Source organism: Penicillium odoratum (genome assembly GCF_028828045.1).
Source record: "Penicillium odoratum strain IBT 22623 chromosome Unknown utg000008l_segment0_segment0, whole genome shotgun sequence".
Lineage (NCBI taxonomy): Eukaryota > Fungi > Ascomycota > Eurotiomycetes > Eurotiales > Aspergillaceae > Penicillium > Penicillium odoratum.
Window position 1 is genome coordinate 3,783,290 of NW_026643150.1, and position 20,906 is coordinate 3,804,195.

General features: G+C 47.3%; 7 protein-coding genes across 7 annotated transcripts; 5 read left to right on the top strand and 2 right to left on the bottom strand.

The window, feature by feature from the left end:
* Positions 1-846: 846 nt before the first annotated feature.
* N7520_011644 (putative hydrolase) lies at positions 847-3,127 on the top strand (the record flags this gene model as incomplete). The annotated part of the gene is made up of 8 exons (XM_057145577.1): positions 847-1,183; positions 1,238-1,454; positions 1,506-1,690; positions 1,739-2,145; positions 2,197-2,376; positions 2,426-2,566; positions 2,645-2,775; positions 2,833-3,127. The coding sequence occupies 8 exons, from the start codon at positions 847-849 to the stop codon at positions 3,125-3,127; spliced, it is 1,893 nt and encodes a 630-aa protein (XP_056991331.1).
* Positions 3,128-5,313: 2,186 nt separating this feature from the next.
* N7520_011645 (protoglobin family protein) lies at positions 5,314-6,315 on the top strand (the record flags this gene model as incomplete). Its single annotated transcript, XM_057145578.1, has 3 exons — positions 5,314-5,434; positions 5,486-5,759; positions 5,823-6,315. The coding sequence occupies 3 exons, from the start codon at positions 5,314-5,316 to the stop codon at positions 6,313-6,315; spliced, it is 888 nt and encodes a 295-aa protein (XP_056991332.1).
* A 571-nt stretch (positions 6,316-6,886) lies between these two features.
* Positions 6,887-8,531, top strand: N7520_011646 (aldehyde dehydrogenase; the record flags this gene model as incomplete). Its single annotated transcript, XM_057145579.1, has 4 exons — positions 6,887-7,341; positions 7,447-7,840; positions 7,890-8,329; positions 8,387-8,531. 4 exons carry the CDS (start codon positions 6,887-6,889, stop codon positions 8,529-8,531), a joined length of 1,434 nt encoding a protein of 477 aa, XP_056991333.1.
* A 2,107-nt stretch (positions 8,532-10,638) lies between these two features.
* On the top strand, positions 10,639-11,436 carry N7520_011647 (GPI anchored serine-threonine rich protein; the record flags this gene model as incomplete). The annotated part of the gene is made up of 1 exon (XM_057145580.1): positions 10,639-11,436. The coding sequence occupies one exon, from the start codon at positions 10,639-10,641 to the stop codon at positions 11,434-11,436; it is 798 nt and encodes a 265-aa protein (XP_056991334.1).
* A 570-nt stretch (positions 11,437-12,006) lies between these two features.
* Positions 12,007-14,250, bottom strand: N7520_011648 (uncharacterized protein; the record flags this gene model as incomplete). The annotated part of the gene is made up of 7 exons (XM_057145581.1): positions 12,007-12,541; positions 12,569-12,603; positions 12,629-12,786; positions 12,834-13,002; positions 13,058-13,223; positions 13,279-14,018; positions 14,071-14,250. 7 exons carry the CDS (start codon positions 14,248-14,250, stop codon positions 12,007-12,009), a joined length of 1,983 nt encoding a protein of 660 aa, XP_056991335.1.
* Positions 14,251-16,172: 1,922 nt separating this feature from the next.
* N7520_011649 (guanylate kinase) lies at positions 16,173-16,918 on the top strand (the record flags this gene model as incomplete). Its single annotated transcript, XM_057145582.1, has 2 exons — positions 16,173-16,281; positions 16,341-16,918. 2 exons carry the CDS (start codon positions 16,173-16,175, stop codon positions 16,916-16,918), a joined length of 687 nt encoding a protein of 228 aa, XP_056991336.1.
* Positions 16,919-18,862: 1,944 nt separating this feature from the next.
* Positions 18,863-20,629, bottom strand: N7520_011650 (cytochrome P450; the record flags this gene model as incomplete). The annotated part of the gene is made up of 6 exons (XM_057145583.1): positions 18,863-19,045; positions 19,098-19,226; positions 19,273-19,374; positions 19,425-20,186; positions 20,242-20,327; positions 20,386-20,629. The coding sequence occupies 6 exons, from the start codon at positions 20,627-20,629 to the stop codon at positions 18,863-18,865; spliced, it is 1,506 nt and encodes a 501-aa protein (XP_056991337.1).
* Positions 20,630-20,906: the final 277 nt, after the last annotated feature.

A 20,906-nucleotide genomic window follows, 5' to 3' on the forward strand; every position in this document is an offset into this window, starting at 1 on the left:
TACACTGTCTATTTATGCCTTGACTTGGTTAGCCTGAGGAGTTTCGGGGGATCGATTTCAGGGTCTCAGGGTCAGGATTCGTGTGGCTGCAAGGGATTAAGTCTTTGACGCACGATCCATCCTGCATGGAATGCCGAAAGCCGAGACCCTTGGGCTCGGCAACTTGCCAGTCATGATCAATCATTCTATGTTGCATCTCATTATGATTAACTAATGTGTTGTCTCTGCAGCATTGAGACCTGATCATGACATCAAGAGCAGTGCTCGAGCAGCCCCGATCGCCGATGATTCTCTGTAACAGCACGCGACCGAGAAAGAATGAACTCAGGTCCGGAGGCCATTGTCAGTTCAGTCTAGAATTCATGAATCTGATCAATCTAGTGAATATGAAAAAATGTCTCTTAAGAAATGTGCTCACAAGAAACCATCCTAAAAATGTTGTACCTAATTGATTGCTCACTGTAGTCAGGGTGCCTGCTCCAGTAAACGCCAAGCAGTGACCGCCAGGCGGGTGCTCCCTGTCGGCTCGCTTGTTCTCAGTTCGAAATCCCCTCCTGTGTTCTCTCCCTGCGGGGATTACCGACCTATGTGGGGATCATACCCTAGCAAGACTGGCCAATACCTAGCAAACATACCAGTTAAAACTCCTTCCAGCTCTCAGGGGTCTTGGAACCGACTTTTTGCCTTTTTCGCTAGATTACAAGCATGGTCAGATAGCTCGGTCATTTCAGTCCCTTCAAGGGCCGTTCCATAGTATAAAGCAAGAATGTTCGCCTAGAAAGATTGTTGCTGTGTAGACCTCGTTGTGGCTTTTCCAGTCCACATCAGGCGGGTTTAGTTGGAGAGATGCGTCTTCTGCGAAGTGCCGTTTTCTCTCTTTTGGTGAGCTCTAGCCTTGCTTATCCAGGGCGTCATGATACAAGGTCGCTGGTCAAACAAGCTCCCACTGCTGGGTATGCTCCCAAGGAGCCACCGCTGACAACGCCTTGGACGGATAAAGTGGGCACCCATCCATGGCCTGAGTATCCGCGGCCACAGATGCAACGATCTCAATGGCAGAATTTGAACGGAGTATGGCAGTATGAGAACGCATCAAGCCTCGCTGCTGTTCAGAATCCGCCATTCGGGCACAACCTTGCCCAGAATGTTCTTATTCCGTCTTGTTTGGAGAGTGGTCTCTCAGGTAGGTCTCCTTTGGATTGGACTTGGCTTGATTTATCAATCTGACCATATGCAGGGGTCCAGGGTGAGTATATGTTATATTCATGGTTTTCAACCTCATTCAAGGTGCCATCAGACTGGAACGGTCAGAATATCTTGCTCAATTTTGAAGCCGTGGACTATGAAGCCACAGTCTTTGTCAATGGAAGAAAAGCAGGTTTTCATCGTGGTGGATACTCTCGTTTCTCTTTGGACATTACAGGATTTCTGAAGCCGGGCCAAAAAAATGAGCTGTGAGTACCTCGACACTATGTTTGACTGGAAGGGGGCTGACTTGGAATTAGGCTTGTCTTTGTGCATGATCCCACTGATAGTAGTGATTATGTTATTCCCATTGGAAAGCAGACCCTCAAGCCCAGCCATATCTTCTACACTCCCTGCAGTGGGATATGGCAAAGTGTTTGGATTGAGCCTGCACCAAAGGATCATGTCTCGCGACTAGACATAGATGGGAATATGAAGGGTCAAGGTGGGTAATCCACCTTCTAATTGATATTCGATCGTTAATACTCTTTAGTCAATATGACCGTGCATACTTCCTCTGTTAACGTCACCACCAGTGTTCTAGTCACTGTCCACGATGGTGACAAGGTCGTTGCAACTCACAGAGGTCCGGCTAATCAGCCCTTCCAATTCAATGTCGATTCCCCGAAGCTTTGGTCCCCGAGCTCACCTCATCTCTATGACATCACTATCAAGTTGGGCAAAGAGCAGGTCCAAAGTTACACAGGATTCCGCACTATTTCCAAGGGAACCGTCAACGGCGTCGTTCGGCCATTGTTGAATGGCGAGTTTGTATTCATGTTCGGTACTCTTGACCAAGGCTTCTGGCCCGATGGAATTTACACGCCACCCACTAAGGATGCTATGGTGTACGATCTGCAAATGCTGAAAAATCTGGGTTTCAACATGGTCCGCAAGCATGTGAGTATAACAACGCTAGCCGTTTGAGTGCATGGTGTTAATAAATCGTAGATCAAAGTGGAGCCTGAGCTATTCTATCGTGCTTGTGATGAGCTGGGTCTGCTTGTCATCCAGGATATGCCTGCATTGCGGCCCTCCGAGCTGCCTAATGCAGCGCAACAGGCTGAATTCTCGCGTCAGTTGGAAGTCCTGGTCAATCAGCACAAGAGCTTTCCCAGCATTGCAACTTGGGTAAGTCCAATCTCGCAGGATTTGATTTTTCAGCGCTGATGTTTTACAGAATATATATAACGAAGGCTGGGGACAGCGGACCGATTACTATCCTGAATTCGAGTTAACCGACCGAATCAAACAATTGGATCCGACGCGGCTAGTGGATTCGACGACCGGCTGGTATGATCACGGAGCAGGGGATTTCAGTGTGAGTAAATCCTTAGTATTCCAAGACCTTTTCCGAGCTCTTTCCCGCCTTTTCCGTGGCTTTCACTCATTCTAATAGGACAACCACCACTACGCCAACCCACAATGTGGGACCCCATTCTACTCCATCAACTCCCGCCCTTACGACGATACCCGCATTGGCTTCCAAGGAGAATTCGGAGGACTCGGCAACAACGTCTCCATTGAACAGTAAGTCATCCCGGAGTTTACCCGAGCTCTAACTGAAACCTTTGCTCACAACCCTAGTCTCTGGAATGACAAAAAAGCAATCAACGCCATCAACCAGACCTATGAGATGGATCTCACCCTCGACGCCTGGAATTACCGTAGTCATCTGCTCCTCAGCGAATTGCAGGACCAGGTCCGCCGTTTCTCCTGCAGCGGTGGCGTCTGGACACAGACCACCGACGTCGAAGGTGAAGTCAACGGATTGATGACCTATGACCGACGCTTATCTCGGGTTGACGAGGTCCAGTGGAAGGCCGATATTCAGGGTCTGTATGATGCAGCCGCGGCACGGAGCAATGGTACGGCATTATGAGGGGCAGTTCCAAGTATAGCCAAGGAACTAATTACAAATAAATACGGAGTACGTATGTAAACATTCTTTGTCTAACCCGATAGAGAAGAAATTTTTAAAAGCTACCATGGATTGGATTCGAGTTTACCGTCAGCCTCCTTTTTCTTCGTATCTTTCTACGGAGTATCCCGTACATTCTAACAAACTTTCAAAACGTATAAGTGAAAAGGGGTAGACACTTTAGATACACTAAACGTTATCGGGATCGGCTCAGATGTACAGAATGACTAAATCGGTCTTGAAGACTCAGGTTAGTCCAAATCGGGATGAACTTAGTTTAGTCTCTCGATTAAATTTCCCTTGATTTTTTTCCCAGCCGTGTGACACGGCAGCGCGGATTAAATTACCTACTAGTAGTGTCCAGTCTGAGATTTTCGATTATTTCCTATAGATAGACAGATCACATCCACAGATCCATACTTTATACTTACTTCATGAGATTACTTAATATACGGAAAGTCTATGATAAAGCCACACGGATAGTTGCAGCTGTCATATTCTTCACAAAGTCAAATTGATTACTCCGTACTTGGCACGGCAAGGCCCAAGGTCAGAACGCGGGGTGAAAGATGAAACAAGGATCCCATAGGTAGCATACCGAGCGTCTAGCGTCTAGACCGCGGTTTTCCAAGTGATCAACACAGGCATTTTTGATCGACAGCCGTGGCGCGTCTCAGTTTCATTACCAGGGGCAAAGCTTCTTTGGATGACATCAACGGGAAAAAAAAAACAAGAAGTCGATCTATCAACAACGTAAACAAAGAAAAGTAAGCCGGTTTACCAGCCCCTATTTCCCCCTTTTGTGGTGAAAATTTTCACGTATGCGCGTCCAACCGGAAATCATCCATTTGCTTTGATCAGGCAACAAATCCACTCGGTAACTCCCCGGTCGAATCAGGCCACGCAAATGGAAAAAATTCCATCGATTTGCTAAAAACGGGGAACTTAGTGGTCTTTCCATAACTTAGTACAACTAGTGGGTTAGTGTTTATGCAAGTTTTCATGAATTTGTCAGGGCCCACAGCTGAAATGTTCGGTGGTTTTTCTAGAAGCCACTTTCAATAATCTTACTTTCGTTCTATGGTTGAAGCTGAGGGCCCAAGCGGGAAAGGCGTTTCAAAAGGCGTTTTGACATCGGCAGTTAGTTCCTATAACCGAGCTTTGTGGCGGCACATTTTCTTTGTTCTTTCACCCCTTTTCATGAATCTCAAAAATCAGACTGGTCAAAACATCATGTTCCTAACTCTGAGTTCCATCCAGTTGGATCTCGTATTCGTAATAGAAATAGAAAAAAACGCCCATCACGCCCCGATCCGTCGGCTCCGAGTTACAAGTTCCACTTGGTTCTCGGTTAGCCGTTGGGACCGCAGCGGAGCTCTAGCGCGTTAATCAAAGCGTGTTTGCATCTGGATCTACCAAATTTGAGTTTGACTTTTTCGTTCGGAAATCAAACTAGTGACATGTCTAGTATAGCTCGACACGCAACCCTGACCCTGTAGTCTGAAGAAGCGACAGGTCATTGTCAATTCCCTAGACTTCCGTTATCTCGCCAAGCGCAAGAGGCGCAACAGCTATGCGGATATTGTATCGGATCCGAGTTGTGTTGGTTCTCCGCGTTTGCTTTTTTCCCATTTCCCTCTCCACGTGGGGGTTCGTTTCATGTTCGACAGTGACAGAGTGACCCATAATTCCATAGATTCCGAGCCGTGACGTCCACTGTGGAGGGTGGAGGAAATTACAGGGATCATGCCATACCTCCCGAAGCCTTGTTCTGAGCCCGGACTTTACTACCACGGAATTCTGCGTGGTCTGATTCGACGATGCCTGCATCTAAGTGACCGCCATTTGGAGATGAGCTGCTGCCTTAGATTGGGAGAATCGGGTCCATTCTCTCTTCTAGGCAGGAGTTCCGTTCCACTTTTCTTTGTTGCAACCCCCCATTTTGGGAATAGAGCATGATGTATGCTAGAGTTTGATCGGACGGTTGCCGTTGGGGAGGTATAAAAGATCTGCTTATCCTATACGTTTGCCACGAGGCGACCCAGTTTTTTTTTCTCATTCATTTCGTTTCCAAAGTTGAAAGTCCTATTCTCATTGAGCTTCCAAGTTTGAAAGTATCTTTCAGAACTTAAATCACTTTATCAATCATGCCTTGTGATTACGGTCTAGGGCCTGGCTTTCAGCCGGAGCATATTGACCGCAAATCATTATATGTCAGCTTGGAAGAGCGCATTAAGTATCTTCATTCTTTTCTGGAGTGGAGCTCTGGTATGTGTTCATCTCATATATACTTGCACAGATACTAAACCAACTCTTCAGACGATATCGAAGCTCTTCAAAGCGGAGCCAAACACCTCAAACAACTTATCCCAACTGTCGTCAACATGGTGTATAAGAAACTCCTGGTCTATGACATCACCTCGCGAGCATTCCACACCCGCACCACGGTGAGCGAGGAAGAGCCAGAAGAGGACTACCTCACCGAAGAGACACCCCAGATCCAACGGCGGAAGATGTTCCTACGCTGGTACCTGGTCCGACTGTGCTCGGACCCTACCAGCATGGAATTCTGGCGATACCTGAACAAAGTCGGGTAAATAAACCCCACCCCGATCTCCTATACCTATACTAACCTTGGAACCTTGGAACCTCATAGCCAAATGCATTCCGGTCAAGTCCGCCAAGCCCCCCTCAACATCGAATACATCCACCTAGGCGTCTGCCTAGGCTATGTCCAAGACATTTTCACCGAAGCCATTATGACCCACCCCGTCCTCTCTCTCCGTCGCAAAATCGCCCTCCTCCGCGCAATCAACAAAATCATCTGGATCCAAAACGATCTCTTCGCCAAATGGCATTGCCGCAACGGCGAGGAATTCGCTGATGAGATCTCCATGTACAGCTTCGGCTCCGGGAACGATGAGGGCTACTGCGGAAAACCTGTTGGAAGTAGCGCAAGCAGCTCCATGGATGATGATCAGGTTAGTATTGTTAGTAGTCTCGCGCCGTCGACGCACACTACTGCGCCTTCGGTTCATACTACTGGGTCGTCGAGGACACCGGAGGGAGTAGCGAAACCGTCGGCGTGTCCATTTGCGGACTTTGCGAAGAATAATTCTTCGACTTCAACTAAGATTTGGGCCAATTGATGAGGTTTTTGGGAACATCGGCATTATGGAGGGCATTATGGAGCGGGATTGGTACATTGGCTTGGCGTTTGACCAGCATTTTTTGACGGTGTTTTGGCTTTTTCTGGTACATATATCCTCGAAATTTAACTCTTTTGTACATTCTTCAATACTTATTTTGTCGCATAAATTGAAGGCTTAATTCCACTAGTGGGGTTCACCTGCTCGTTTGTCAGCAGAAGTTGTCCACCTTTTCATTCGGGAGTCGTCCCCCACTCGGCTACAAGGTAATTCAGTGAGGGACGCCCCATATATTTTCTTTGTTCCTTGAATCTCAGCGAACCACTCTATACCATATACCCGGCCTTATCGGATATCCAACATTTGAAGTCGGAGATAAACCTCGATTTCCGAATTATCGTTCTATCGTCAATTGATCCACAAATCTCCTCCACCTCCACACTAAATCCGGCAAGATCTGCCCTTGCCTAGCAGCACCATCTTTCAGAGCTTTTAAACTCTGCTTCCCCCGCACCAAAAAATAGGGGGACCTAATCTGATCTGATATTCATTCCACACAATTCCTTTCACCATGTCTGATCTCGGTTCCAAAGTGACGCCACTCATCATCAACGGTGAGTCGATCGTCACTGACATCAAGTTCGAGGTTCATGCGCCCGCTACTGGAGAATTGTCTGGCTTCTGTGCTGGTGCCTCGGTTGATGATGCCCGACGCGCTGTTGATACCGCCCAAGCTGCTTTCCCAGCCTGGGCTAAGGTGCAGGCGTATGATCGCCGTGATATTATGTTCCGGGCTGCGGAGATTATGGTCTCGCGCAAGGAGGAGCTGATTGCGTATCAGCGCGAGGAGACTGGCGCGGGCCGGCCCTTTGCTGAACACACCTTTAACTTGGGTGTTAGCTTCATTAAGGACTTTGCGGCTCGCATTCCGACTATTGAGGGTATCGTGCCCAATGTCACTCGGCCTGGTGAGGGCGCGATGGTCTTCAAGGAGCCATATGGTGTGGTTCTGTCAATTGCGCCCTGGTGAGTTATTCTTTACTTGTTTCTGCATTTCTGTTTGGTCTGGCTGAGTTTGCAACTTCGGCCGCTACGTTCCGTTGTGTGGCATGCTAACCAGTTGCGTCATAGGAACGCACCTTTCATCCTCGGTACCCGCGCAGTAGCTCTGCCCCTTGCAGCTGGGAACACAGTCGTTCTCAAGGGTTCTGAGCTCGCGCCCAAGTGCTTCTGGGCTCTGGGCGATGTTTTCCGCCAAGCTGGTCTGCCCGCAGGATGTCTGAACGTCATTTACCACCAGGTCGCGGACGCCGCGGCGGTGACAAATGCATTGATTGCCCACCCTGCCGTGCGCAAGGTTAACTTCACCGGTAGCACGATGGTCGGATCGATCATTGCATCCACCGCGGGCAAGTACATCAAGCCTGTACTCCTTGAGCTAGGTGGCAAGGCATCGGCCATCGTGCTGGATGACGCAGATCTGGACAAGGCAGCGATGAACTGCGCCCTTGGATCATTCATGCATGTAGGTTGAAAACCTCCCTATCTTGGATACAACCACTAACAAACATCAGTCCGGCCAAATCTGCATGTCAACCGAGCGCATCGTAGTCCAACGTGGTATCGCGGACGAATTCAAGACCAAGCTCGCCGCAGCAGCTGAGAAGCTCTTCGGTAAAGAGGCGCCCGCCCTCTGTCTCGTCAATTCCGCAGCCGTCACAAAGAATAAGCGCCTCGTCTCGGATGCCGTCTCTCGCGGCGCGACCCTTCTCTTCGGCGATGCCAACGCCAACGAGACCAGCACCACCATGCGACCCATCATCGTTGCAGACGTCAACAAGGAAATGGATATCTACGCGACCGAGTCATTCGGTCCGACCGTATCGCTGATGGTCGTCGACACCGAAGAAGACGCCGTGGCACTAGCCAACGATACCGAATATGGTCTGACATCTGCTGTGTTCACATCGAACCTGTTCCGCGGGTTACGTGTCGCAAAGCAGATCGAGTCTGGGTTAGTTTGATTTCTGTGATCTGTAAATTCCCCCTACTAAGTACTAACATGATTTAGTGCCGTCCACATCAACGCGCTGACCGTTCACGATGAGCCTGTGCTCCCGCACGGTGGCTGGAAGAGCAGCGGCTTCGGTCGCTTTGGTGGAATTGCGGGTTATGATGAGTTCCTGCAGACGAAGACTGTGACTTGGCATGAGTGATCTGGATAGATATGATGCATCGCTGCGTATTCGGTGGTTCTGTTTTGATTAGCGGGCGCTGAGCTGGCTTGGCTGTCTTTGTATAGGGGTGGCTTGTCACTTGCTGACGCTGAGCTCACCCTGGGTAGTGACGGGAAATAGATACCCAATTGGATTTCGATATGAAAATAGATATGATACGACTATTTCTGCTTTTACTACTCCGTACAGATACGGGGTACGGAGTACTCCGTGCCAGTTTAGGTGACATGAATGTGACGCTGCAGGTAGACCCTCCATGGGCTCCCTGGTATCGGGCGCAGCCTCGCGCCATCCTTTTGCGAACTAGGATCAATTCCAAAACACTAAGCTGGACCTAGACTTGGCCCCTACAGGGATCAGTCGGATGATGACCGAGACCCTGAATCCTGAATCCGAGTCAGATGCTTTCGCCTCCCCGCTGAGGCTGAACCAGTTCACATCACATAGATCATTTGCCTTCTTTTCTCAATACCTTCGATACGAGGTTCTGATAGCTCTCAAGTGAGATGGAGGCCTCTCAAAGCTTCCAAGAACATGTCATTTAGCCATAAGCGGTGAAGCTTCCGGAGTACCCGAGGCCCGCTAGACCCTCCGGATACAATTCCGTAAGATTAGCATCCACCTGACAAAGGAAAATACCATGACACTATCTATTTGCAGAATGAGTTCATTTCCCAGAATCCATAAGCCAATCCCTAACTAGTTAAACTGTTAGCTGTTCATTTCAAATCCAATTCACGACTCCACATTCTCAGGAACAGGAAATAGCCTTAATCTTAACCAATCAACGCTATTCTCTAACTGAGACAATTCAAATTTCCCAAAGTTTGCTTTGTTTTGGTGGCTGTCCTCCGTACCGAGGAGCTGTGCCGCCGTCATCCAACTTCGCTCAACCCCCTCCCCCCTGATCAACCGTTGATCCCTTCCATGGTTACCAATGCTCCCGACGAACCGGTTTGATCGGCGATTTGAGACTTTGTGATGGGTTCGTCGGTTCGTGGGCGGGGAGTCGATCACCTCTCTGTTTTTCAACGTTTGTCAATTGCGTGAGCAAGTTCAGGGTCTTACAGCGGGGTGATGAGTCAATGCCATTGGTGGGGATCAAAGCGGTGGCGCTGCAGGGTAAGATTAAATTTTAGTTCCTGGAAATGCGGTTATTCTCCGGGAAATGGAATGGTCTGTTTATTTACATACTACGGAGTACAGTATTTACATCACATTGATTTATCATATTTGATTGGACTCGGAGTTAAACGCTGCCATAATCATATGCAGTGTCCTGCACATGTGGCGCGGATACGAAGTGACAGGGTAATTATTTCCTTTTTTCCCATATACTTTCCACTACTCTACAGTGTCCCCTGGTACCTGATTGTTAGCGGTGCGCCGTCGCTAGTGGCTCGGCAACATTTTTGGATTAGGGGATTCTGGGACTTTTACATTTTTTTTTTACATTTTTTACATTCCAATTCCAGGGTCTCGAAGGAATGATGCAATTTGATTACTTATGAACTAGTATGAGCTAGAAAGGCCTGAAAATAAAAACCAAAAAGACTCGGGGTCATTGGCAGCCTTACACTAAGGTACCATACATACACGAGCTAAGCCACGAGCCGCCCGCATGCCCCACGAGGATGCATACCCTTTTCACCTACTCCGTATTTCTCGCCGAATTACTCATGTTTACGGGGTTGATTTAATTGAGAGAACTTAGTATATTTGTACACATCTACTTCGTAATACTGGAATCATAATGAAATAAAATAAAATGAAATAAAATACTGTTGATCTAACTAATTGCTCTGTACTAGACCTTCGCTTGGAGACGCTCTCCACTATGACCGCAGAGGGGCATCTGGTTGGCCCGCATGTCTTGGCTTTCCTTCTTGATGGGGCTCTGAAATGTTTCCCTGTCTCCACTACGCTTTGGCCCTAAGGGCCCTTCATCTACTCCTACATCTCCTTTCCTTTTCTTCTTCTTTCCCCCATCCACTCTCTTTCATCTTTTTCCCTTCCCAAAGTCATTCTTTACTTTGTGGCCTGTCACTCTTTTAATTCCAACTCAGTCATTCTTTCTGAAATCAAAATGCGTTTCTCCACTGCTACCGTCTTGTCGACCTTCGCGGCCGTTGCTGCTGCCTACACCCAGCCCGACTACAGCAAGGATCCTTCGGGTAACCCCATTTACACCCCTTCTCTGAACGAGCAGGTTCCCGAGGGCAAGCCCTTCGAGATCACCTGGGACCCCACCCTTGGTGATGTCGTCTCTCTCGTCCTCCTCCAGGGCCCCAGCACCAACACTCATGTCCTCGAAACCATCGTTGAGAACATCGAGAACACCGGTTCCTACACTTGGACCCCCAGCACCAGCCTGACCCCTCAAACCACCCACTACGGTCTTCTGCTCGTTGTCGAGGGTACCGGCGCATACCAGTGGTCTACCCAGTTCGGTATCTCTGCCGCTGACTCCAGCTCCAGCTCCAGCTCCAGCTCCAGCTCTGCTTCTACCTCTGCCACCGCCTCTGCCTCTGCCTCTGTCTCTGACGCCATCGTCACCGTCGTCGAAGACAAGACTACCACCATCTGCCCCGAGACTGAGACTCAGGCCACCGCTACTGCCAACCCCACCACTGCTGTCGAGGCCACCACCGTCTTGGAGACCACCACTGCTGCCCCCACTGCCCCGGCCACCATCCCCCTGCCCACTGGCACCCTGTCCCGCCGCCCCATCAAGCCCTCTGCTTCCCCCGCTAGCAGCGCCTTGTCTGCCTCGGGTACCACCACCGCCACCCCCGTCGCCACCCCAGCCTACAACGCTGCTGGCCAGAACACCATCAGCTTCGGCGCCGTCGTCGCTGCCCTGTTCGCCGTCATGGCCTTCTAAATGCCATGATACCCGGGGTCTGTGAAGGTCTTTGTCTTTTTTATCTTTCTAAGCTTTCATTTCATACCCTGATGAATGATTGTTGATCTTATCGATATCTTGATATCCACCTTTTTACTTCAAATGTTTCATTCCCATTAATTTCGCAGCTGTACCATGTTTTTCTTTGTCATGGGATTTCAAGTCGGCTATGCTTGTAATGTCGAGTCTCATGCCTTATGTCTATTGTTAGTAGACTCACTGTAAATGAATTGATTTTGTTCATATGTCCTCATCTTCTACGGATAGATTGTAGATCAAGGCTTTAAAAGGCGGATGGAGTAGATAGTGGGGCTTCCAATCTTGTGTTACCACTGGTACCAACAAGAAATTGTCATACTGATCGGAACAACTTTGATCCAAAGTAATAACTCGTCACTACACGGATATACTTCGTAAAGGTAGCAAGCTGCATAAAAGAATTATTTCTCAACCTCGACTAGCTTGACCCGTGGAATGTGGTCAGTTGGTCCCTTGCATTCTGTGCGGCGAATGTCTTTGCATACGTCATTGAGATAATGAAGCACAAACTCAGACACAAGATCTTCGATTCATCTCTATATAATCCGTCTTCTGCAACCTCCCATCAAACGATGAATCTTTTGCCATCTCGCAAGACCCAAAGATCGATGAAGATGCAATCTTGGCATTAACAATAGATACACCCCGAAGACGACCTTTCAACGAAACAGCCACCAAAAGAAGCTTACTGAACGTAGTCCACTGACCGCAAAATGCAAAATTGCTCCCGGGATATCCAATGCTAGCACCAACACTGCTGTAAGCAGATATAACCTCGAAAATCACGTTGAAGGTGGAAAATTCCACCGGGTGAGATTTGTAGTGATCGGATTCGGCGATTGTGATTAGGATGATGGCGAAAGAGAGCCACCACATGTCGTGGCTGAATTGGGAGCGCAGTTGTTGGTATAGGAACCGACCGCGTGCGAGTCTGGAGGGCAGTGGGTTGGTTGACGGGAGAGGGTTTAGGTCTGAGTTGTCGATGTAGGTCGTGTTTGTAAGTCTTTCTGTAAGAGATGTGCTTCGGGTATGTGTTAGAGTAGATCTTTGCATTCGAGGTGGATATTCTTACCCAATCGCCGCTGAGACCGGGAAGGCGGAAATATACTGTGAGAGTGGTTAGAGTAATAACTTTTGGGGGGTTCAGGTGGATATTACCATCATAATGGCTATATAAGGTATTAGCGATGTTCTTGTTCTTGGACTTTTGTGGAGACTCACCATATAGCATGACCAGTCCCTGGGGTAATTTGTCGAATTCTACAATGGAGAAACCACCACCGCGTATGGCTAGAAACTGTCAGCAGATTCACAGAAATCGGTGATGTTGAACTTACCTAAAGACTGGAAAAAGCCATCCAAAACTCGATATTTGGGAGGCAGAGCCCGGATTTCCATATCCTGGATTGACGCAAGCTCAAAAGCTCCCCACATAATAGCATTGAAGACCAAGACTGTACCAAACAAGAACCATGTATGCCAAGTAGGATAAAGAAAAGAGCACACCTGTACGTATTGTAAATCTCAATCCCTTGGTTCTGTTCTAAAGAGGAAAACTTACATTTTGAGACTGGACGAGAGCAAAATCCAAAGCTTGTCGCCATGTCCTCCAGGTCGGGGTATTCGGAAGTAACTTCCTTGTGGACCAGATAAACAATCTGAGCAAGCAAGGAAATAGCGTGTTCCCAGCAAGAATCAAAGCTCCACAGATAAGCAGCGGGAAAGCCCTATCCATGTCTGTGATCAGCGGTAGCATGGCAAGGGGTTCCAAGAGGAACTCACTCTCTCTGGAAAGGAATCATGCTAGTATCGATGAGAGACATGCCATTAGAGGCGAATGATGATGTAGCGAGAAAGGCCCCCGTCCAGAACGGAGAAATGTCATCAGTAAGGGATAGTTCTGGGCTGTATATTTGTAACCAGAGGCCGAGGCTTAGGATTCCAAATGAGAGAAATGAAATGATATAGAGTAATATCAGGATTGAGAGGAATACGAGTGCTCTGCACTCTACTCCTTGTGGATCCATGTCGTCGGTCGGGGCTTCCCAGCTCAGATGTTCTTTTGTGCGCTGTGCCATGGCTGTGAACCTGGCGAGTATGCGTGAAACGCGTATTTTCGTATTCTGGACTTTATCTTTTTCATCGATGGGAACGAAGCTTTGGACTGGCTCTAGTTGTGTTAGGTCGGTGACGACAATGCAGGTACCGGCCCTGTATGGTCCTGGCTCGACGGGCGAGATGTCGGTCGGTGCTTCCAGCACGGCGATTTTCACTTCTGGCAAGGCTTTAACTTTTTCTGATGCATGTTCTTGTTTTTCTGGCGTTGGAATCTCCAGTATATCCAGGGCTGCGATATCAATCCCTTTATTCTCCATTCCATTGTTTTGTTTCTCTTTCAGTACGGAGCAAAGCACCCACGCTCGTGTAAAGGAGAGGACACTGAGGATAGGGATAGCATGACCTAGAATGAACAGGACAAATAGGGTAGCTTGTTGTACAGTATCCATTAAAGACAGATCGATCTGCATCCAGATTAGCAATATTTTTTAGGATATTGATCGACAGTATACGTACGACCGTCAATCCTGTTCCAGTCATGGCACTGAAACTCATAAATGCCGCGTCAGCATATTGAAACCCCGGGATCCTCGTGGCCGTATATATTATGACACTGCCGATCGCAGATGTGACAATAAAATAGACATAATGCAGAGTAATCGAGTTCCAACGCAAAAGAGCAGAGAGTTTCGGCATACTCTTATGATTGGTGTCACTGTCGTGACCGACCCCAGAGCTGGGATTTCCACAACCATATAATATTTACGGCATAACAGGGTTTTCAGCATGCAAGAGAGCTCGCTGTTTTCCCGGCATTATCTACTATCTGCTAATGACCACATGGAACCCTTTTCTTCACCAAAGGAATGCTAGGTTGGTATTCTCCCGCCTTGGTCATCGCTCTTCTACGGTCTGGGTCCAGCTATACAAGGGCATCTGGGCCGAGGACAGCTGGGAGCGCGGACCGCTTATCAAAACTTCAGCCCAGTACATGTGAATAAAATACTTGGCATTCCAAGGGATCAGCATGAGCGGCTAAATTCTGTAGCTGCAAGGCTAAAGTATGTGGATCCGACGCTCTTTAGCAATGTTGGTAATTCCCCGGTCTTATGATTCTAGACGGCTTTCTACAAGGAGTTTTACAAGGAGTCCGATAAAGGTGAGACATTCGAATGGGATGGATCTTGCATGTGAAATAGATGAGGAACCGTGATCAGCAATGACGGAAGCTTTCACCATGTCAAATTTTTCCATGCTGACAGTATGTTGCCAGTCTTGGAAATCTGTTGCAGATAATAGATAGGGCTGAAATGCTACGTAGCATCAGCCCTGGATTCTTTTATCTGCAATTACCTGCTGCACCATCCACCCTTTCGCCTCCAGATGACATATCCGCTGACTGGAGCAGTTGGAGACACATGACGCAGCGATCGTGAGAATACCTAATTGTCATATTGACGTGCAACATTCACAGTTCATGTGCCTCAAGTGCTTTGTATGTTGTGGGTCATTAAGTAAACATTGACCAATGATAGGTCAAACGCTAGACTTCATATGGGGGTTCAACCCCTTTTCCAGGAATTAGACGAACAATGATCTTTTGCATCGTTTTGACATGTTTAAATGGACCTCATTGATCTATTTTACTTTATTACACAATATTCTATTCTGGAATATTATTTTTTGATCGATTAAATGCGAGGAACAAAGCTTTTATATGAATGATATCAATTTGATGGTTAGATCAATCCACACTATATATTAAGCACGTACGGATACAACTATTCGATCAAAATACACACGTACAATAAAGATATACGTAGTTAATGTACTGCCGTTTCTCGTCAGACTAATAACAACATTTGAACGTATACAAGAATACATGTCCCCTGCTTATATTAAGTTTAACTTTTGAAAGTAAGGTTATTTTGCGAGAAATTCGCGCAAGCGGTACTCAGGTGAAGGACTGAAGGCTAGAGTAGAGCAACGAGAGCTTCCCGACTACTGAAAATATTATAACAAAGTGCAAAAACAAAAACATACAACAGTCAGGATTCGCATGTGGTCACCCACCATACTACTAACTAACCGGCGTGTGGCTTAAGTACGGCTGAGCGGACGGGAAGCCCTGTTCTCCACACCCTATGGTCGTATGTACTCATTTGCCATTTGACTTGGATTATATAGTGCATATAAACAGAAATATAATACTGTCGCACCGCGCTACTACAGTAGCATAAACACAAAAGTAAGATGGCATCTTCGAATTCACATTTGCTTTATTTAATTAGTCCCACTTAAGATCCCATGTTCGGAAGGGATTGATCACAACGTTGGAAGATTATCGAGTCAGACCGTTGACCTTCGTTGTTGTACGAAGGTCCAGATGATCCCCCTGATGACATAATCAACGACAAATTTTTTCATCTTAGGAATATATTTAATTCAAAGCTAGGCGGTCTCTAGGGCGGTGGAATTTTATCATCAAAGGGGTCGTAGTTATCCTTATCGGGTGCGATAAGACGTACCCTACCAGATCGTTCGCTTGGCAGACATTCACTATTGGAAACATGTACTCTCGCTGCATTGGATACCGTGGGGCCTCCACGCTGCCTCATATGGCTTCAACCTGGAGAGGTCTTTTCAGGACAGGTCAACACGCGACTGTGGTTGGAACCCGATCTCTCCGGCCACTTGGGACAGCCGTCGGTCGCGTCACCGTGCCTGGTGAGCTCTCAGCTTCATTGACCGAAGTTTATTGGACAGTAGCTGACAGTGGAATCCAGAAGTCTCGCGAGACACCAGAATTATTGTCATTTCTGGCCCATCGGGAGTCGGCAAAGGAACCCTCATTCAGAAGCTTATGGACGCACATCCTAAAAAATTCGCATTTACCATATCCCATACAACCCGTGCGCCACGACCCGGTGAAACCCACGGCGAAAGCTACTTCTTCGTCACCCCCTCTACATTTAACGACCTTGTTTCCAAGGGTTCCTTTCTCGAACATGCAAGCTTCGGTGGGAACCAATATGGCACGAGCAAACAAACAGTTTCGGATCAATTAGCCAAAGCGTCATACGTTGTGTTCGATATTGAGATGCATGGTGTGAAACAGATGAAGTCGGATCCTAGTATTGACGCTCGCTACATATTCATTAGCCCGCCTAGCTTTGAGCATCTTGCGAAACGTCTTCGAGGACGCGGTACCGAAAAGGAGGAGGCTATTCAGAAGAGACTTGCCCAAGCGAAGGCTGAGCTTGATTATGCCCACACGGGCGCTCATGACAAAATCATTGTCAACGATGATCTAGATTTGGCAGCCAAGCAGCTTGCAGATTTTATCTTCTCGCCACGGAGCTGATTGCATGACCGACCCACCGGAGTGGGTGTGTTTGCTTCCCAGATGTCATATCGTGAGCATCCCTTCATCGGCGCGGAATGCAGGGAAGTTGTTCCACCCCTGTGCTGATGTTCGTGTGGATGGTGGCTCACAGCCCCTAGTTAGTGAGTACCAGTCCCATATAAGAATGACAATGATTCCTGATAACTTCCACTAGCATTGGCCACCCATTTTCAACGAGAATTCATGGGATGGCTTTCTGATACATGAAGGCATCGGTCTCCGAAAGATAATTTCTAATGTAACCCCCGCTTGTCATGCACTCGAAAACCTTTGAAATGGTCATATTAATACGAATTTAGGACCATTTACAGAATACACACTCTTACACCTCTCTCACTTTGACCTTTCTCGAGGTCTCGAGGGACTCGCTTCTCCTCGAGGGCGACCTTCGGTCGTGGTGGGTTTTGCTTAGTATATCCGTTTCGTACGTCGTCAGGGCGTACTGCCATCAAGCGTTCCCTCTTCAGTATGTAAAATTTCACTTTCCATACAAGTCACGACAAGTCCGTGCAATTCAGCGGAAATCCTATAGTGGATAGTGGGTCTCTAGAAATCCGATTACGCGCGAGCCACTAATGCCTTGATACGAAGACCATGAACAATCAAACATCAGTGACCAATCAAAGATGGCGTCCATCTAGCCACCTCAAAGCGCGAGCTCTTCATGACATCATCATCGCGATGGGGGAACTTTTCATGGTACAGATGCCACATCATAGTACCGCCAAGTAATTGTTCTACAGGAGTTCTCCGGCTCACTTTAACCATATTCACCGATATCACTTTTGCTAGAATAAATACTGCTCTCACCTACCAGGGTATCTCTCATGTTTACCGGAGCCTCCGCAACCAACTCTCTGAGAAGTCGTAAAATACTGTCCGCTAAATAATTACACGATCTGCATAACAAACTCAACCATGTCCTACCCTACTAAACTCTAAGGTTAAATTATATGTGCATGACAATCGAGCGACCCAGATTATGAGATTGGGTGAATTTCACCGTTTTCATCTAGTCTAGACTCCAAGACCATATTCTAGAACCTTGATCTTCGTATCTAACACTAGCGAACTCAAATCGGACTGTAGGTCTTGGAAGGAATGAGACAAGATAAAAGTAGCTGTGGTCCCCCTCTTTAACCTCACTTACTTCACACTAAAACTATCATCACAATCGCCGAACCAGAAATGCATTTTTCCCTGCCTTTTACCTTGCTGCTTGCTGTGATCCCTCTTGCTACGGCGGATCTTTGCCCAGGGCTTGGATCGGTAGGTAATTATTTCATTACAAGAAGATAACTCCCATACACATTCATATATGAATCTATTTGAACCAAGATGTTTATACTATACCTAGATATCACAAATCAGTAACGGAAATGACGGGTACCTGGACATTTGTGATTGCCCATCCGGAGTAAGTTGATGAAACTTGACAATTGACTGCCACATGAAGAGTCACCTCCTGACCACTATTATATAGATGGATCACGGAAATATTCCCACTGATGTAAGGCTATCTGACTCTACTATCATCTAGCAGGAAATACTAACGTCTATATCTAGCCTCTATTGGTCGTTTGTATACCCAAAGGGTTATGATAAGGTCACTCCCTAAATTGATACCTTTCAGGAAATTCAAAGGCAATCTACTGGATCATTGTTTCATTATCACCCTTCTGGATCTGTATTATCATTTAGAGAGATGGCCTACTACACTCAGGTCCAAAGTCCAGGATTTTAAGCCGCCAGAGATATGCGTAAACTGAAGCAACAGGCCAGTCTTCTCTGCCGCTGACTGTGAAATCTCTATACAGTCACATTAGCAGTTAATTTTTTATTGATGTTCTGAAAAAATAAAGCCCTTAATTATGAAACCAAGCGGCTCTTCATCAAAAATACCTAACGCTTCTGAATCTTGCAAGGCCATCCATAAGGAACAGCAAGGAAACGAGTTTCAAACTTCCATTCTTTGCTTGGATCAACCAACTCAATCTCGTAGTCTCGGAAGATAGTAGTGAGGACTTTGGAAAGCTCAAACTGAGCCAGATTATGCCCAGGACATTTATTATACCCGGTTCCCCACTGTAGAGTGGTTAATTCGAGCATGAATATTATAGGGTAGTAATATACGTACGTGAATCAAAAATGCATCCATCTTCTTGGTGTCTGCCCGAAGCCAGCGATTGGGATTGTAGCAGTCGCTGTCTTCGCCGAAGATTTCTTTGTTGCGATGAATGACCCAGGGATTCACACTCAAAATCACCTGTTCTTCGTTAGTCCTATCAGGATAAGAGGATGAAGATGCTTACCCCCTCAGGAAAATGCCTCCCAGCAATTGTCATTCCTCCTTTAGGCATCACTCGGGGAAGGTTGTGGGCAACACCTGGGTGGAATCTGTATGCCTCTTTCAACTTTATCGTCGTTAGTATTCGCGTCAAGGTAAGATGTGTTAAAGACTTACACAAGCCTGGAAGAAAGGGAGTTTGGCAGCTTCGCTATTCTGGATCACAGACGAGAGTTCCCCACGGGCCTGCGCGGTGTCGATTTCTTCTTGTACACGCTTCAAGTATTGGGGGTTCCGTAGCAAATGATACACAACAGCCTGGGCAGTTGCGCTGATCGTCTCAGCACCCGCGCCGATGTTCGCGACAGCCGCTGCGAAAACGTCTTGTTCACTAAGACGGTCTGGATGGGTAGCGCGAACATCAAGCCAGCGCTGCATCATATCATGACGGATCTCGGGGTTCTTCTTGCGCTCGTCGACGGCAATGAGACATGTATCAAAGATGTGGGAGTTAGGTTGCAGACCCAGTCTGCTAAACAAGGGGTTTCCTAATGTGAGATGGTGGAACCAGACATAATTACCCATTACGGCAATCCAATTGACTAATGAGCCAGTGTTGGCGATTGCGTTTCGGATGTCAGTGCCTGATTCGACGAAACCGAAGGACTTGGAGAATGTTACTTCCCCAAGGACGTCGAATGCAAAGAAGCTAAACCAATCGTGGAACTCGACGGTGCTACCTGCGTCGCTTATTTCATCGAAGCGGGTCTTGAAGAGTTTTAGCACGGAGTCAAGGTACGGCTCTGTTTTTGTAATGTTGGTGAGTGAGAAGCCTGCCGAGAGGCTACGAGTCTTTTGGATATGGCGCGTTGGGTCTAGTTCGGACATTTGGTTGACATAGTGGTAGTCTGGAAGACTAAACATGGCATAGAATTTTCCCTATCGAGAATGAGTTGTTCGTCTCGATCTAGATGTATTCGATGTATCAACTTACCTTTGCGATATTTGCCTGAAGGACCTGCTTGACTGCGTCCGGGTGAGACACGCTTACTTCATTATCGGCGATGCGAACAAAATGGCCTGTGATGTTAGGATGTTTCTCTGTATCCGAATCTAAATCGAATCTGTGGAGTCATACCGTGCTCCTTGTGTAGTCTAAGAATCTCCTCCTCACTATGACCTTTCCAAAGATGGTATACCCTCCATAGACTGGAAAACGAGGCCACAAAGGGACCTGGAACGTCTCTCATCGACGTCCCATATTTGCGACGAAGTACATAGGTCACAAGCGCCACAACAAGAAAAAATAGCGCATGATACCTGTCAAAAGACGATATCAATGCAGGCATTACTATCATATCAATCTCATTCGGGGACTTCATTATGTCTGGTGGATTCCAGGTTCAACAAAAGTTCAGACAGAGCAAGAAAAAGGATCAAAAGAGGGGATTGACTCGTCATCCACCAGTCCGACCAAAGTGGTCCCGCGGGCCCTCCCGTGTTAACGGTGTGGAGTCTAAACCGTGGAGCTAAGTAAAGAGCTAAATCCCGGAGGCGTTTTGGTGAAACTGCTAGACAATTGATCGACAATGACTTAGTGGGGCCCCGCGACATGACAGGTATGACAGCCCACTTTGACCCATTGACAAAGCTGACTGG